The following is a 14,931-nucleotide window of genomic DNA, read 5'->3' as shown; positions in this document are numbered from 1 at the left end:
TTGGATAAACCTGGGCAGGTCAAATAGCCGCGGTAACTAATTCGATACCGCCCTCTGACTGGAACTAACTATGTTGCCATACAAGGGGAGCAAATACATTTATATTGTTTCTGTGCAGGGTAAATACTGACTGCTTTATTCTTACACTGCAATTTAGATTTAATTTTGAACACACTCCACCCAAATCTAAATCTCTCTGCACATGTTACATCCATCCCACCTGCACTGCACATGGTTTTGCCCAGTTGCTTGCTAATTTGCTTTACTTATAAACATGAATCAGGGCCATAGTGCAGTCTGAAGCTTGATTTCATCCTAAATTGAACAAACTCAGCGGTTGATTTACTAAAGCGTCTAAGAATGTAAAGTGGTGTTGTTACCTATAGCAACGAATCAGACTCTAGCTATCATTTGTAGAAAAAAAAAACATAATAGTCAGTTATGTGGTCAAGGAAACCTCCCCTGAAGTTCATGACCTTTCCATAAACTGTATGATCATGATTTACCTCATCGAAGTCTTCACCAAAACCGACTGGCCGGGAAATGGCGTCGGATATTTCTTGTGCCACATCCTGCTGCTCGTGGATGTCCTGCATCAGTTCATCAATCTTATCTACATCCCTGCCAGGAACAATATGTGTTATGTTATAAACAGATTCACTTATATAAGTTACAAATATCTATATAACAAGTTTTCCAGTTTATCTTTAAGCTATGGAAAATGAATAATTATTTTTACAAAATGAAAAGAATAAGCGCCATTTATAGCGGCATAGGATCAGAGATGGACGATAATGCCGCCACAGGTGTGACTGTGTACTCAGCGACTGCACGAAACTCTGGAAATATGGATTTGTATGGAGACGCCCACCGGCAGCTATGCGCGTCCAGCAGCTGTGTATTAATAATATGCAGCAATTAGCAAACTTCTACATAGCCCTGTGATCCCGCAGCATGGCTGCAGGAAGTAAGACGCCGGAGCCATTGCAGCTGCGGGATCTCAGGCGCAGGCTGAGACACGCCAGAGAAATGGTAATGACTTGCTTTCATTTTTGCAGCCACTCCCCTGTAACTGCTCCCAAATGGCCCCTGACTGCAATCACCTTGCTATTAAATTCTCTCTGCGACAACTGTGCAAGAGCAGCCTGGTACATGCACAGTGTGACTTTAACACACGTGCAGTCAGCCGATAATAGCTCAACTGCATAAAACGCGGGGTTGTGTCCATATCTGAATCAGGCCCTTAGTTTTCTTTTGCCTTTATAGCCTCTTCTAAATAACAATACACATGATGCTATGCCTGCTGTTTTCTGGGAGTTGTAGTTCAGCAATAGGTGGCAAGGTGATATATTACAGAATGACATTGTTACAGAATGTAATCTCATATTATAACAATACTACTTCTCCATTAACCATCCTACACCTCTTATGTACTCAGAGCTGCATTTTATGGAATTGTGAATCCTGGAATTATCCCGCTGCCCTACACAATGATCAATAACTACGACAATCGTTCTGTCTGGTAAACCATATACAGAACACAGCTTTTATTTTTCAGTTGTAACAATAACTTTGTTTCATGGCGGAGATAAATCAATACTTTGCACTTGCTGTGAGCTCTGTGCTGTCCGTAGGCAACAGACTGATCAAAAGAAACAGTAAGAAAGTGATATATTGGATGAATCAGAGTATACATATCAATATGTAGCATACGGTTTTCAGCCTACACAAAGGGAATATATCATAATTGCAGAACCAGGATCACTGTGACTTTGTTCCTCAGCTTTGTAGTTCCTGCAGTGCTATTGAATATCAGGCCCATGAAAGCCATTATTATACTTTTATGTGTTTTGGTGTTGTTACAGGTTGTACATGAGTCAGGATAGAAGCAAACATTGTGACTGTGTCTTGTGAGCTGCTGCGCTAACACCACAATCCAGCCTGTGATGTAGGGGCAGATGTATTTAAGCCTGGAGAAGTGATAAAGTGGAAGGTGATGACGCACCAGCCAATCAGCTCCTAACTGCCATGTTACAGGCTGGGTTTGAAAAATGACAGGAGCTGACAGGCTGGTGCGTTATCACCTTCCACTTTACAACTTCACCAGGCTTAATAAATCTGCCCCAAAGCTCCTATGGGGGGTATTGAATTAAGTGTAGTTTTTCGACTGGTTGAAAAAACGGCACTAATTCGACACAGGTATTCAATTGCAGGCATTTTCGTCCATTTTTTTTATCCATTTTCGCCCATGCCATTTCACTTTTTTTTTCTTCGAATCAGCATGGGTGAAAATTGCGGCAAAACGCCCGCAAATTCGGCAAAACACATGTATCACGTGATACACGTGGTTTTCACCAGTGCCGGATTTTTCAACCAGTCGAAAAAAATGGCACAGGCATTGAATAGGTCGAATGTGAATTAAACCTAAAAACAGGCGAAAAGTGTAGTTTTTTCGACTGGTCGAAAAAACGCCACTAATTGAATACCCCCATATGAATTATCTAGCCGCGCATGTAGGGCCTGATCCTGAGTGGCACGCACTGCCAACGGCAGACCCAGTGGAGCAATTTGTTTTCTTCTATGTACTGTATGTGTCTGCAGCGCGCATGCATCCAAATAGGGTGCGTACTGAGTCAGAGTTGCAATTGAGGTGCACAGGAGATGTACGGTCTCAGACACTTCTTGAAAATGAATAAGGAATTATTTGGAGGTGACAGGGAAGTGGCTCAGCAGACGCACGGAGATGGTCCATTTTTGGGTGTGGTATGCGAGTGGTATGGGAGTGTCAGTGACAGTGGTTGCGTACACAGATGCTGAACTGCTCACATAGGAGGCCATACTCAGCTGGGGAACTGCACATGCCATAGGGCTGGGGAAAGTTTAGATGGTGTGATCGATGGTGGCATCTTAAGATGCACCAGTGTTTATTTCAGTGCCTACGGGAACTGACAGTGGGAGTCTCAGTCCTGGCACATTTGGACGCGTGGATGTACACCAGGGAAGAACACTGTAGCAGCAATTGCATAAAGTGCTAGAGATGGGTGATTGCAAAATACACAGACAGGAACGCGCCTGCGTCCAGGGGTTAAAGTGGGGGGGAACGAGGTGGAACTGAGTTCCGCCACCTGTAATGGTAGTGGGAACTAGTTCCACCATCTCCATTGCCCTGCACAGTAATTCCAACAGAAAAACCTGCTCCGTCATCTGTATCAATCGATGATACAGGCGGCACTTAGTGTTGCTGATGAGCTGCAGCCACCTACTCCTTCCTCAAATTCTGGTGCCTCCATGGTCCTCCTCCATGAGTTCCACCACCTCACCAGGACCACTTTAAGCCCTGCCTGCGTCCAACTAACAATTAAACCCATAATGTCAGACATGCACTGGAGCTGTGTTAGCATTCTGTTTTTCAGATGTAGTGAAGACACATCAAAGTACAACATGACATATTTATTACTAGAATGTCTACACTGCAGGCTCCCAGTATGTGCTTACCCACGGTAAATGTATATGACTACGGGGGTGATTCCGAGTTGTTCGCTCGCTAGCTGCTTTTAGCAGCATTGCACACGCTAGGCCGCCGCCCTCTGGGAGTGTATCTTAGCTTAGCAGAATAGCAAACGAAAGATTAGCAGAATTGCGAATAGAAATTTCTTAGCAGTTTCTGAGTAGCTCCAGACTTACTCAGCCATTGCGACCAGCTCAGTCCTTTTCGTTCCTGGTTTGACGTCACAAACACACCCAGCGTTTGCCCAACCACTCCCCCGTTTCTCCAGCCACTCCTGCATTTTGCAAATCGAACGCCTGCGTTTTTCCGAACACTCCCATAAAACGGGCAGTTTCCGCCCAGAAACACCCACTTCCTGTCAATCACACTACGATCAGCACAGCGATGAAAAAGCTTTGTTATGCCGTGAGTAAAATACCTAACTTTTGTGTAAAATAACTAAGCGCATGCGCTCTGCGAACCTTGCGCATGTGCAGTAAGCGACTAATCGCAGTATAGCGAAACTCGGCAACGAGCGAACAACTCGGAATGACCCCCTATAACAAGATGTGTTCCACAAATCAGAACACATATGGAATTCTAATGCAATATGACTAACAGTAGTACTGGGTAAGATTACACTAAGGGGGTAATTCCAAGTTGATCGCAGCAGGATTTTTGTTAGCAATTGGGCAAAACCATGTGCACTGCAGGGGAGGCAGATATAACATGTGCAGAGAGAGTTAGATTTGGGTGGGGTGTGTTCAATCTGCAATCTAATTTGCAGTGTAAAAATAAAGCAGCCAGTATTTACCCTGCACAGAAATAAAATAACCCACCCAAATCTAACTCTTTCTGCACATGTTATATCTGCCTCCCCTGCAGTGCACATGGTTTTGCCCAATTGCTATCAAAAATCCTGCTGCGATCAACTTGGAATTACCCTCTAAATACATTGGTTTCTTGAGTCTCAGTTGTTTGTATGTGGATGGAACACATGTGGTTAACACCAGTGGGAGCAATAACTTACGTAAACTACATGGTCTAAAGCATGTGGCCAGTAGAGATGAGCGCCTGAAATTTTTCGGGTTTTGTGTTTTGGTTTTGGGTTCGGTTCCGCGGCCGTGTTTTGGGTTCGAACGCGTTTTGGCAAAACCTCACCGAATTATTTTTGTCGGATTCGCGTGTGTTTTGGATTCGGGTGTTTTTTTCCAAAAACACTAAAAAACAGCTTAAATCATAGAATTTGGGGGTCATTTTGATCCCAAAGTATTATTAACCTCAAAAACCATAATTTACACTCATTTTCAGTCTATTCTGAATACCTCACACCTCACAATATTATTTTTAGTCCTAAAATTTGCACCGAGGTCGCTGTGTGAGTAAGATAAGCGACCCTAGTGGCCGACACAAACACCGGGCCCATCTAGGAGTGGCACTGCAGTGTCACGCAGGATGTCCCTTCCAAAAAACCCTCCCCAAACAGCACATGACGCAAAGAAAAAAAGAGGCGCAATGAGGTAGCTGTGTGAGTAAGATTAGCGACCCTAGTGGCCGACACAAACACCGGGCCCATCTAGGAGTGGCACTGCAGTGTCACGCAGGATGGCCCTTCCAAAAAACCCTCCCCAAACAGCACATGACGCAAAGAAAAAAAGAGGCGCAATGAGGTAGCTGTGTGAGTAAGATTAGCGACCCTAGTGGCCGACACAAACACCGGGCCCATCTAGGAGTGGCACTGCAGTGTCACGCAGGATGGCCCTTCCAAAAAACCCTCCCCAAACAGCACATGACGCAAAGAAAAAAAGAGGCGCAATGAGGTAGCTGACTGTGTGAGTAAGATTAGCGACCCTAGTGGCCGACACAAACACCGGGCCCATCTAGGAGTGGCACTGCAGTGTCACGCAGGATGTCCCTTCCAAAAAACCCTCCCCAAACAGCACATGACGCAAAGAAAAAAAGAGGCGCAATGAGGTAGCTGTGTGAGTAAGATTAGCGACCCTAGTGGCCGACACAAACACCGGGCCCATCTAGGAGTGGCACTGCAGTGTCACGCAGGATGTCCCTTCCAAAAAACCCTCCCCAATCAGCACATGATGCAAAGAAAAAGAAAAGAAAAAAGAGGTGCAAGATGGAATTATCCTTGGGCCCTCCCACCCACCCTTATGTTGTATAAACAAAACAGGACATGCACACTTTAACCAACCCATCATTTCAGTGACAGGGTCTGCCACACGACTGTGACTGATATGACGGGTTGGTTTGGACCCCCCCCAAAAAAGAAGCAATTAATCTCTCCTTGCACAAACTGGCTCTACAGAGGCAAGATGTCCACCTCATCTTCACCCTCCGATATATCACCGTGTACATCCCCCTCCTCACAGATTATCAATTCGTCCCCACTGGAATCCACCATCTCAGCTCCCTGTGTACTTTGTGGAGGCAATTGCTGCTGGTCAATGTCTCCGCGGAGGAATTGATTATAATTCATTTTAATGAACATCATCTTCTCCACATTTTCTGGATGTAACCTCGTACGCCGATTGCTGACAAGGTGAGCGGCGGCACTAAACACTCTTTCGGAGTACACACTTGTGGGAGGGCAACTTAGGTAGAATAAAGCCAGTTTGTGCAAGGGCCTCCAAATTGCCTCTTTTTCCTGCCAGTATAAGTACGGACTGTGTGACGTGCCTACTTGGATGCGGTCACTCATATAATCCTCCACCATTCTATCAATGTTGAGAGAATCATATGCAGTGACAGTAGACGACATGTCCGTAATCGTTGGCAGGTCCTTCAGTCCGGACCAGATGTCAGCATCAGCAGTCGCTCCAGACTGCCCTGCATCACCGCCAGCGGGTGGGCTCGGAATTCTGAGCCTTTTCCTCGCACCCCCAGTTGCGGGAGAATGTGAAGGAGGAGATGTTGACAGGTCGCGTTCCGCTTGACTTGACAATTTTGTCACCAGCAGGTCTTTCAACCCCAGCAGACCTGTGTCTGCCGGAAAGAGAGATCCAAGGTAGGCTTTAAATCTAGGATCGAGCACGGTGGCCAAAATGTAGTGCTCTGATTTCAACAGATTGACCACCCGTGAATCCTTGTTAAGCGAATTAAGGGCTGCATCCACAAGTCCCACATGCCTAGCGGAATCGCTCCGTGTTAGCTCCTTCTTCAATGCCTCCAGCTTCTTCTGCAAAAGCCTGATGAGGGGAATGACCTGACTCAGGCTGGCAGTGTCTGAACTGACTTCACGTGTGGCAAGTTCAAAGGGCATCAGAACCTTGCACAACGTTGAAATCATTCTCCACTGCACTTGAGACAGGTGCATTCCATCTCCTATATCGTGCTCAATTGTATAGGCTTGAATGGCCTTTTGCTGCTCCTCCAACCTCTGAAGCATATAGAGGGTTGAATTCCACCTCGTTACCACTTCTTGCTTCAGATGATGGCAGGGCAGGTTCAGTAGTTTTTGGTGGTGCTCCAGTCTTCTGTACGTGGTGCCTGTACGCCGAAAGTGTCCCGCAATTTTTCTGGCCACCGACAGCATCTCTTGCACGCCCCTGTCGTTTTTTAAAAAATTCTGCACCACCAAATTCAAGGTATGTGCAAAACATGGGACGTGCTGGAATTTGCCCATATTTAATGCACACACAATATTGCTGGCGTTGTCCGATGCCACAAATCCACAGGAGAGTCCAATTGGGGTAAGCCATTCCGCGATGATCTTCCTCAGTTGCCGTAAGAGGTTTTCAGCTGTGTGCGTATTCTGGAAAGCGGTGATACAAAGCGTAGCCTGCCTAGGAAAGAGTTGGCGTTTGCGAGATGCTGCTACTGGTGCCGCCGCTGCTGTTCTTGCGGCGGGAGTCCATACATCTACCCAGTGGGCTGTCACAGTCATATAGTCCTGACCCTGCCCTGCTCCACTTGTCCACATGTCCGTGGTTAAGTGGACATTGGGTACAACTGCATTTTTTAGGACACTGGTGAGTCTTTTTCTGACGTCCGTGTACATTCTCGGTATCGCCTGCCTAGAGAAGTGGAACCTAGATGGTATTTGGTAACGGGGGCACACTGCCTCAATAAATTGTCTAGTTCCCTGTGAACTAACGGCGGATACCGGACGCACGTCTAACACCAACATAGTTGTCAAGGACTCAGTTATCCGCTTTGCAGTAGGATGACTGCTGTGATATTTCATCTTCCTCGCAAAGGACTGTTGAACAGTCAATTGCTTACTGGAAGTAGTACAAGTGGGCTTACGACTTCCCCTCTGGGATGACCATCGACTCCCAGCGGCAACAACAGCAGCGCCAGCAGCAGTAGGCGTTACACGCAAGGATGCATCGGAGGAATCCCAGGCAGGAGAGGACTCGTCAGACTTGCCAGTGACATGGCCTGCAGGACTATTGGCATTCCTGGGGAAGGAGGAAATTGACACTGAGGGAGTTGGTGGGGTGGTTTGCGTGAGCTTGGTTACAAGAGGAAGGGATTTACTGGTCAGTGGACTGCTTCCGCTGTCACCCAAAGTTTTTGAACTTGTCACTGACTTATTATGAATGCGCTGCAGGTGACGTATAAGGGAGGATGTTCCGAGGTGGTTAACGTCCTTACCCCTACTTATTACAGCTTGACAAAGGGAACACACGGCTTGACACCTGTTGTCCGCATTTCTGGTGAAATACCTCCACACCGAAGAGCTGATTTTTTTGGTATTTTCACCTGGCATGTCAACGGCCATATTCCTCCCACGGACAACAGGTGTCTCCCCGGGTGCCTGACTTAAACAAACCACCTCACCATCAGAATCCTTCTGGTCAATTTCCTCCCCAGCGCCAGCAACACCCATATCCTCCTCATCCTGGTGTACTTCAACACTGACATCTTCAATCTGACTATCAGGAACTGGACTGCGGGTGCTCCTTCCAGCACTTGCAGGGGGCATGCAAATAGTGGAAGGCGCATGCTCTTCACGTCCAGTGTTGGGAAGGTCAGGCATCGCAACCGACACAATTGGACTCTCCTTGTGGATTTGGGATTTCAAAGAACGCACAGTTCTTTGCGGTGCTTTTGCCAGCTTGAGTCTTTTCAGTTTTCTAGCGAGAGGCTGAGTGCTTCCATCCTCATGTGAAGCTGAACCACTAGCCATGAACATAGGCCAGGGCCTCAGCCGTTCCTTGCCACTCCGTGTGGTAAATGGCATATTGGCAAGTTTACGCTTCTCCTCCGACAATTTTATTTTAGGTTTTGGAGTCCTTTTTTTTCTGATATTTGGTGTTTTGGATTTGACATGCTCTGTACTATGACATTGGGCATCGGCCTTGGCAGACGACGTTGCTGGCATTTCATCGTCTCGGCCATGACTAGTGGCAGCAGCTTCAGCACGAGGTGGAAGTGGATCTTGATCTTTCCCTAATTTTGGAACCTCAACATTTTTGTTCTCCATATTTTATAGGCAGAACTAAAAGGCACCTCAGGTAAACAATGGAGATGGATGGATTGGATACTAGTATACAATTATGGACGGACTGCCACGGTTAGGTGGTATAAAAAAACCACGGTTAGGTGGTATATATTGTAATACAATTATGGATGGACGGACTGCCTGCCGAGTGCCGACACAGAGGTAGCCACAGCCGTGAACTACCGCACTGTACACTGGTTGATAAAGAGATAGTAGTATACTCGTAACAACTAGTATGACTGACTATGACGGTATAAAGAATGAAAAAAAAACCACGGTTAGGTGGTATATATTGTAATACAATTATGGATGGACGGACTGCCTGCCGAGTTCCGACACAGAGGTAGCCACAGCCGTGAACTACCGCACTGTACACTGGTTGATAAAGAGATAGTAGTATACTCGTAACAACTAGTATGACTGACTATGACGGTATAAAGAATGAAAAAAAAACCACGGTTAGGTGGTATATATTATAATACAATTATGGATGGACGGACTGCCTGCCGACTGCCGACACAGAGGTAGCCACAGCCGTGAACTACCGCACTGTACACTGGTTGATAAAGAGATAGTAGTATACTCGTAACAACTAGTATGACACTATGACGGTATAAAGAATGAAAAAAAAACCACGGTTAGGTGGTATATATTATAATAATACAATTATGGATGGACGGACTGCCTGCCGAGTGCCGACACAGAGGTAGCCACAGCCGTGAACTACCGCACTGTACACTGGTTGATAAAGAGATAGTAGTATACTCGTAACAACTAGTATGACTGACTATGACGGTATAAAGAATGAAAAAAAAACCACGGTTAGGTGGTATATATTGTAATACAATTATGGATGGACGGACTGCCTGCCGAGTTCCGACACAGAGGTAGCCACAGCCGTGAACTACCGCACTGTACACTGGTTGATAAAGAGATAGTAGTATACTCGTAACAACTAGTATGACTGACTATGACGGTATAAAGAATGAAAAAAAAACCACGGTTAGGTGGTATATATTATAATACAATTATGGATGGACGGACTGCCTGCCGACTGCCGACACAGAGGTAGCCACAGCCGTGAACTACCGCACTGTACACTGGTTGATAAAGAGATAGTAGTATACTCGTAACAACTAGTATGACACTATGACGGTATAAAGAATGAAAAAAAAACCACGGTTAGGTGGTATATATTATAATAATACAATTATGGATGGACGGACTGCCTGCCGAGTTCCGACACAGAGGTAGCCACAGCCGTGAACTACCGCACTGTACACTGGTTGATAAAGAGATAGTAGTATACTCGTAACAACTAGTATGACTGACTATGACGGTATAAAGAATGAAAAAAAAAACACGGTTAGGTGGTATATATTGTAATACAATTATGGATGGACGGACTGCCTGCCGAGTTCCGACACAGAGGTAGCCACAGCCGTGAACTACCGCACTGTACACTGGTTGATAAAGAGATAGTAGTATACTCGTAACAACTAGTATGACTGACTATGACGGTATAAAGAATGAAAAAAAAACCACGGTTAGGTGGTATATATTATAATACAATTATGGATGGACGGACTGCCTGCCGACTGCCGACACAGAGGTAGCCACAGCCGTGAACTACCGCACTGTACACTGGTTGATAAAGAGATAGTAGTATACTCGTAACAACTAGTATGACACTATGACGGTATAAAGAATGAAAAAAAAACCACGGTTAGGTGGTATATATTATAATACAATTATGGATGGACGGACTGCCTGCCGAGTGCCGACACAGAGGTAGCCACAGCCGTGAACTACCGCACTGTACACTGGTTGATAAAGAGATAGTAGTATACTCGTAACAACTAGTATGACTGACTATGACGGTATAAAGAATGAAAAAAAAACCACGGTTAGGTGGTATATATTATAATACAATTATGGATGGACGGACTGCCTGCCGACTGCCGACACAGAGGTAGCCACAGCCGTGAACTACCGCACTGTACACTGGTTGATAAAGAGATAGTAGTATACTCGTAACAACTAGTATGACACTATGACGGTATAAAGAATGAAAAAAAAACCACGGTTAGGTGGTATATATTATAATACAATTATGGATGGACGGACTGCCTGCCGACTGCCGACACAGAGGTAGCCACAGCCGTGAACTACCGCACTGTACACTGGTTGATAAAGAGATAGTAGTATACTCGTAACAACTAGTATGACACTATGACGGTATAAAGAATGAAAAAAAAACCACGGTTAGGTGGTATATATTATAATAATACAATTATGGATGGACGGACTGCCTGCCGACTGCCGACACAGAGGTAGCCACAGCCGTGAACTACCGCACTGTACACTGGTTGATAAAGAGATAGTAGTATACTCGTAACAACTAGTATGACTATGACGACGGTATAAAGAAAGAAAAAAAAATACCACGGTTAGGTGGTATATAATTATACAATTATGGATGGACGGACTGCCTGCCGAGTGCCGACTGCCGACACAGAGGTAGCCACAGCCGTGAACTACCGCACTGTACTGTGTCTGCTGCTAATATAGACTGGTTGATAAAGAGATAGTATACAACAATATACTACTATACTGGTGGTCAGGCACTGGTCACCACTAGTCACACTGGCAGTGGCACTCCTGCAGCAAAAGTGTGCACTGTTTAATTTTAAATTAATATAATATTATGTACTCCTGGCTCCTGCTATAACAACCTGCAGTGCTCCCCAGTCTCCCCCACAATTATTATAAGCTTTTATACATTGATGTGCAGCACACTGGGCTGAGCTGAGTGCACACAGACTGAGTCACACTGTGTGACTGCTGTGTATCGTTTTTTTCAGGCAGAGAACGGATATAGCAGAGAACGGATATATTAAATAAAAGTTAACTTAACAACAACTGCACTGGTCACTGTGGTAAACTCTGTCTGCACAATCTCTCTCTCTCTCTCTCTCTTCTAATCTATTCTAATGGAGAGGACGCCAGCCACGTCCTCTCCCTATCAATCTCAATGCACGTGTGAAAATGGCGGCGACGCGCGGCTCCTTATATAGAATCCGAGTCTCGCGAGAATCCGACAGCGTCATGATGACGTTCGGGCGCGCTCGGGTTAACCGAGCAAGGCGGGAAGATCCGAGTCGCTCGGACCCGTGAAAAAAAAAGTGAAGTTCGTGCGGGTTCGGATTCAAAGAAACCGAACCCGCTCATCTCTAGTGGCCAGCCCAACATAACACTCATAGGGGGCGATTCAATTGTTTCTATGCGCCCGATCTCCCGTCTAAAGTCACGGGAGATTGGGGGGCGCTATTCAAATGTTTTTTTTTAAAGCACATGTTGTGCCCAAACAGCCCGGATTTAGCCACAAAAAGCAGAGAAAACCTGTCTAAGGTAATGGGCACATTGTGAAAAGTGCAGTTTGGGTGCCCAAACAGACGATTTTTTTTGCACTTTTCAGCTCGCCACCCCCTGCAGCGATTCGCACCCAAACAGAGCAACTATTGATATAAAAGGGGGAACGAGCGCTGTGATTTGTAATAGTGTTGTGTAATGTAAATAAACGAGTTACCAACAATGTCTAAGCTCTCTTTTGAACCATTTGTATTTCACGGCATGCAGCTGGTCCCGATGTCAGCCACTACTTTTCTCTCCCGCGGATGTCCGTTCTACAGCATGCAGTATAGTCAGCGTCAGCTTTGTGATGCGCTCCGTGCACTAGCAGGATTCAGCTGATAGCAGCGGTGAGCGGGATGGCAGTGATTAGCGGGCGGTGACTGGTTGACCAGGCGGCTGGAGATACCAGTCACCGCCCACTAATATTACTGAACACAGGGACGTGCAGTCAGTGTTGGATTGGCCCACAGGGGTACAGGGGAAACCACCGGTGGGCCCCACTGCCTGGGGTGGCCCCCACCTTCCTCTACAGGGATAAAGGCTCCAAACTGTGCATTTGAATTATTTCTACAGTGCATTGCTGTTATTAATCTGGTACATTATCATGCATAAACTAGCAGTATTTTCTATAAACTATATGAAGGAGCCCAGACCATGTACTACCTAATGCAGGCCTGGCCAACCTGTGGCTCTCCAGATGTTGCGAAACTACACATCCCAGCATGCTCTGTCACAGTTTTAGCATTCACTAATAGCAAAACTGTGGCAAGGCATGATGGGACTTGCAGTTTTACAACAGCTGGAGAGCCACAGGTTGGCCAGGCCTGGCCTAATGGTTAGCCAAGCATATGTGGAGGCTGGACACACCCCACTGGAGAGTGGCCACACCCCTAAACATGGGCCCCTACAACTGCATCCCCTCGGTGGGCCCTTCATGCCCCAGTCCGACACTGCGTGCAGTCAGGGAAGGCAGGGGTGTGCATTCACCTGACATAAATGCACGCCCCTGTCAGTCCCGCAGATGTGATTGGATCAGTGGATCCGCTGGCCTGCAGGCACATGCGGCAGCACAGCACGGCGGGTGTTGTGGGCACTCGTGGCGATGGGACCCGGCGGAGAAAGTGTGGCTGGTGGTGGTCCTGGACCCGAGAGGATCCAAACCCTGCCAGCCATTCTGCAGAGTTCAGCAGCGTAGGCAGATAGCCGTATACCCATTTTAAAAAATGGCGCCTCAGCATCATTTTTGAAATTCAAGATGACCACCGCGAGCCAATCACGGCTCGCCCCGTCATCGCCTTGCCCCCTCAACTGGCATATATATGCTAGCGGCGAGGCAGCGGCTGTCAGTCCACCGGCGGGGAGGGAGCAGGCAAGAGCTCCTGAAGATAGAAGGCAACAGAAGCCCTGGAGAGGCGGCGGCCATGAAAAAGAGCTTAAAGGCCACCGCCCCCAGGCGAAGACGCAGTATAATAAACTATTCAAACAGCAGGTGTTGTGTTTTTATTTTAATAATTTCTTTACAGACGGTCTACGGGTGCCAGCGGGCCCTTAGTGTCTGGGCATGCTGGCACTTGTGGTTCTCCAAGTGCCGGCATGCTGGGGCAGGCTTGCTGGGACATGTAGGCCGCCTGTACAGAACAATATTGTCATACTTTGAACTCCACATCCACCGCCACCAGGGGTGCGGGGCATAGCACTGGTCTTTCAGCCCAGTTCTGGATGTTGCTCAGGAGGGGGAATTCCATGTTAATTTTATGGGGTCCCCACTTTCTGAGAAATTCCAGCTCTGGGCTGACTGGTTTGGGGGGTGTTCAATGTTATGGCAGGGGGACCCCATACTGAGTGTCTGCTCTGCTATAGCATTAACCCCCTGGCTGGTGATATCTGTGCGGGTTTGTATCCATTCAGCCACAAAAAGCATTAATGAGGTGAGGCCAACTTTTATGTTTAATAGGGTTGAATGCAGAGCTATGTGCAGGCAAGTGAAGTTCCACCAGTGCGCCAGGGTGACATCACACTGAGAGAGCGGGCCATCTACCCCAGGAAGTACAGCACTGCTCAGCGTGTCCTTAGGACTCTCCGGGTGGCTGTACAGGTTGCAGGATGCCATTTTGGGTCCCTTTAAATCAAATGTAGGTGCCATAGGGCAGCTGCGGTGCTGCACCCGAGCGCCCTGCACCCTGGGTGACAGCAATGTTAGCATACCTCTTGTTATGAACCTATCTTCCGAACTTAATCTGGTAAAAATAAAAAATTGATGAGCTTCGCTTTGTGCATGGGGTCACTGTTTAGATGTGATGGCTAGTAGCCATCCCCATTGAGTGATTTGATGTCCATCCCTAGATCCAGAATTGATAATATTGACAACAGATTCCAGGGCTCCAGGCTGGGCACAGTGGGCAGCTCACCTCCTCACAATGATAACATAAGGGATCCGGTCATTAAGAGAAAGGAAAGGCTACATAAATGTGTGGAAATTGAAGCTGTATGGAAAACAGTTACAGGAGTTTCAACAGCAATGGCTGGGGAAGCATCTCACGGGATTGGTATGGTATCCAGCGACATGGGA

The 14,931-nt window shown here is 46.7% G+C and overlaps 1 protein-coding gene across 1 annotated transcript in view; it reads right to left on the bottom strand.

Moving 5' to 3' along the window:
- CHMP4C (charged multivesicular body protein 4C) overlaps window positions 1–14,931 on the bottom strand; it is a 58,605-nt gene that overhangs the window by 16,314 nt on the left and 27,360 nt on the right. Inside the window, exon 3 of the mRNA XM_063924002.1 lies at window positions 507–621. Coding sequence (XP_063780072.1) covers window positions 507–621 — 115 coding nt within the window. The remainder of the gene's footprint in view (window positions 1–506; window positions 622–14,931) is intronic.

Source organism: Pseudophryne corroboree, chromosome 5, assembly GCF_028390025.1.
Source record: "Pseudophryne corroboree isolate aPseCor3 chromosome 5, aPseCor3.hap2, whole genome shotgun sequence".
Lineage (NCBI taxonomy): Eukaryota > Metazoa > Chordata > Amphibia > Anura > Myobatrachidae > Pseudophryne > Pseudophryne corroboree.
This window is presented reverse-complemented; position numbering and strand designations above follow the sequence as displayed.